The sequence below is a fragment of the Vicia villosa genome, linkage group LG2 (genome assembly GCF_029867415.1).
Source record: "Vicia villosa cultivar HV-30 ecotype Madison, WI linkage group LG2, Vvil1.0, whole genome shotgun sequence".
Taxonomy (NCBI): Eukaryota; Viridiplantae; Streptophyta; class Magnoliopsida; order Fabales; family Fabaceae; genus Vicia; species Vicia villosa.
In genome coordinates, this window is record NC_081181.1 from 224,607,224 (window position 1) to 224,610,895 (window position 3,672).

The window sequence follows — 3,672 nt, forward strand, 5'->3', positions numbered from 1 at the left end:
TTCCAAGTTGGTGCAATTAATCAAGGGTAAGAAAGTAATTTTAGCCTTAAAAGAAACCAAAACGATGTTCCCAAAGCAAAGGGAAGATAAATATTCATTCACACACACGCACTGGCCATGTCAGTCAATCACTATTCACAAACATGATGCAAAATCAGTTTACCAATTTCCCAAAAATGAACAAAAACAACACACATTTGCACTGTCTCAATCCTATTTCATTTCATTGGAGCATTGTCTCTCCCAAAGGAAACATCCCTCAACTTTATCTAACACACTCTTTGTTTCATTTTCACATCTAACTTCAAACCACCATTTGTATCAACAACATTCTCCCATATTCTTCCCAACAAAACTCCTTCATCATGTCTCCTTCTAGAATATTCAATGCTGCAATCACTACTTCTTTCATTTTCTCCCTCATTGTTCTACTTCCTAGATCAGGTAAAAAACCCTAATCATTCTATATTCTTCTAACATGTATTTAGGGTTAGATATATTAATATATTGGTATTTTTCTTCATGCAGGTGGAAGTGTTTTGTGTGATGAGAGTGATTTGGAGGAAAGGAAAGTGGTGATAGGGTCTAAGCCACCTGAATGTGTAAACAAGTGCATGAAGTGTAGGCCATGCATGGCTACTGTGGTTGTTAATGATCATGATCATCATCAAAGGAAGAAGGGTTTCAAATTAGATTCTTCTCATGAAGAAAATGATAGCTATTATCTTCTTTCATGGAAATGCAGATGTGGTAATAAATTGTTTCAACCATGACTAGTTTCATCCAAAGACTAGTAGTTAGTGCTTCTTCTTCTATATACAGTATTTGTCCATTTTTATTTCTTAATTTTCTAAGTAATTAATGGAAATGGGAATCAAGTTTTACGCTTCATATTGATTGATCCATTATCTGATGTTGATATTGATGTTAATTAGTGCCGGAGACTTGGGTCTTGAGAGTGTGCTTCTCTCAAGGTTCTGAGTTTGAATTCTATCATGTACTAATAATTCTTGTGTTGGGTCAGTTCAGTCAGAGTTTTGCTAAGACTCTGACTTTAAATAGGCCCTGCTATTAAACGGTAGGATTAATCCTCTTAGATTAGCCGGTTACAATATATATATATATGCTTAATTATTTGTTGTTAAATTAATTTGGTTATAGATTTTCTTTGATGAACTGAGCTTGTCCATGAGACAGAATTGGACAAAGAACCCAGCAGTTGTGTCCGTAATAATGAAGTGGGGTCTGGGGTTCATATATAGGAGACCAAAATGTTTGGAACTCAACAGATGGATTTTACTTGATTTGACTGGAAACTAATATTTTCAATGCTATGACTATGAAAACAGTCTCATCCAAATGTCAGCATTTGACAAGCCAAGCATAGTTGCACAGGTAGATTGAAATCACCAAAGTAGTAAATGTCGGTAATTTTAAACAATGCAATTTGAGGAATTTTATACATTAATGTCGGTATTTTCAATTAGAAAAAATATATATTCTAATGTAAAACATGGAATTAGTGTTTTGCTGATGCTATATGATAGGGAGAGTTTTTGGTGAATAAATTGGAGTTGTACTTATAATCTTAGTAGTATTCAAATATCCAAGTTAATAAGTTGTAACTTGTAAGGATGAAATGAATCATACAGTGGTGTGACACAAAATCACGATTATGTATAGACGACAATTAGAATCATCTTTGGTGAGTGCAATGTGAAATACAAAATACAGTAGGAATGACTTTAACGAGTAACATGAGTATGGTTCCTAGCTCTAGTGAGGGTTTATCTATTAGTTAGTCTTGAGTGGACGAAACTTTGGATTGGAGCTTCGAATTATCTCGATCTTAATGGATCAAATGGCCAGTTTGTAAAAGTTTCCCCCTAATCCTTATTACCGAACACAAATTTAGGATTATTGTAGAATGATTGAGATTGCCTTAAAATAAATTTCTTCTATGATGTTTTGAGGTCTCTGGGAAGTCATTTGTGTTGGAAAAAGGCTGGTGTTGAGTTGAGTAGGGGAGAGTATAGTATTTGAAACATGCACATGAAGTGTTTATCTTGTAACTGAAATGTTTTACTATGAAAGTCTTCCACGTGGCCCTAGACCTTAAAAATAAGAGGGGCAACGTCACTATAACACTTGAGCGACGTTATGGAACTAAGGTAAATTCTGAACTTTTGATCACGTCTTATGACGTCCATTGATTCCTAATTGTAGATCCAAACACCCTTTGTTGCCTCTAAATTGGTGGAATGCAGTTAATTGCTCTTTTCGCTTATTTTGCTCCAGGGTTCCATACTTCCATTTTTTCATGCAATCTTTACTTTATACTGATCTTCATGTTTTCTTTGATCTTCATCTTTATTCGTGCAACATTTTTAGGTCCTTAATGGTTATATTTTTATTCCTTCAAATCGAACTACGCAAACACTTACGGTAACACTATATTTACCTTTTCAGCCGCTTATGTTTATTTCTAGCTATGGCCAATATAGGAAACCTAAAAATTCCCTTCATAGACTTGTTGAGTGATGGTGAAATAAGTGACATCTTCTCGCGAACCAGAGTGATAAATCCAGAGATACTGGATATGACTCCTTTAGACGCGAGGCATCCTTCTATAAACTTTATAGAGATATGTAGGGGTGTGCATGGATCAAAAACCAAACCAAATTGAACCATATATATGGTTTGGTTTGGATTTTAAAACCATTTTCATAAAACCAGTTTATTTTTTTAAAACCGGTTTACATGTGGATCGGTTCGGTTTAAAACCGGTTTCTCAAAAAAAAAAACCAATTTTCAAAAAAGTTAGTTTTAAACCGGTTTCTCTCAAAACCAATTCAATATTTAAAATTAATTTTATTTACTTTGAATTAATACCAATTTTTTAAATCAATTTTTCACTTAAACTATTTTATTCATTTTAAACTAATACCAACTTTTTTAAAATCAATTCAATACTAACACGTAACATAACTTAAGCTAGTTTAAGTGGTAGTTGGATAAAATAAATTATTTGAAGATATTATTTTTATGTAGCAGTACGTAGTTATCAATTACTTTATGATTAATTGTTTAAAATTAAATTGCTAATAGCGCAGGACTAATAACTAAGAGATGTGAATATCATAAAAAAAACATAATTACGAGACGTGAATAGTTTGCACAGTGTGTTTTCATTTTCAACTTAGGACTATATATTAAATAGGTGAGAGTTAGAATATTCGTCTTCCGTAAATTTTATTTTCAACTTAGCATCTAATTTGGATTGACAATAAATTAATTTTTAATTGAGTCTCATCATCATATATTATATTAAAAATAACAATTTTTTTCTAAAAATATTGCAAGCATGGGCTATTAGCAATTGATAACTACTACCACACGATAGTATATTAAAAATGAACATAATATTATAAATAATTTTATTTTAATTTAATAAAATAATTGTTTAAAATTAAATTTTTTATTCAGAATTTATTAATGTGTTATTAGAGAAATTTAACTTTTATCATCATATATGTATGTGGTTAACCATGAAAAGAGACAAAAATATAAATTTAATACATAATAAAATTTGGGTACCCAATAACTAAACCACATTATTATTGTGGGTTCCGGTTTATAATTGGACAACAAAATGGATACCCAATTTTATAT

At 31.5% G+C, this 3,672-nt stretch overlaps 1 protein-coding gene across 1 annotated transcript; it reads left to right on the forward strand.

Moving 5' to 3' along the window:
* The first annotated feature begins 365 nt into the window (after positions 1-365).
* Positions 366-773, forward strand: LOC131648351 (EPIDERMAL PATTERNING FACTOR-like protein 8). The gene is made up of 2 exons (XM_058918110.1): positions 366-444; positions 529-773. The coding sequence occupies exons 1-2, from the start codon at positions 366-368 to the stop codon at positions 771-773; spliced, it is 324 nt and encodes a 107-aa protein (XP_058774093.1).
* Positions 774-3,672: the final 2,899 nt, after the last annotated feature.

Bases quoted from the DNA above. Each gene is read 5' to 3' on its own strand.
- LOC131648351 (XM_058918110.1), top strand. From the start codon at position 366: ATGTCTCCTTCTAGAATATTCAATGCTGCAATCACTACTTCTTTCATT. The intron at 445-528 runs GTAAAAAACCCT...TTCTTCATGCAG, and splicing joins TGTTCTACTTCCTAGATCAG to GTGGAAGTGTTTTGTGTGAT.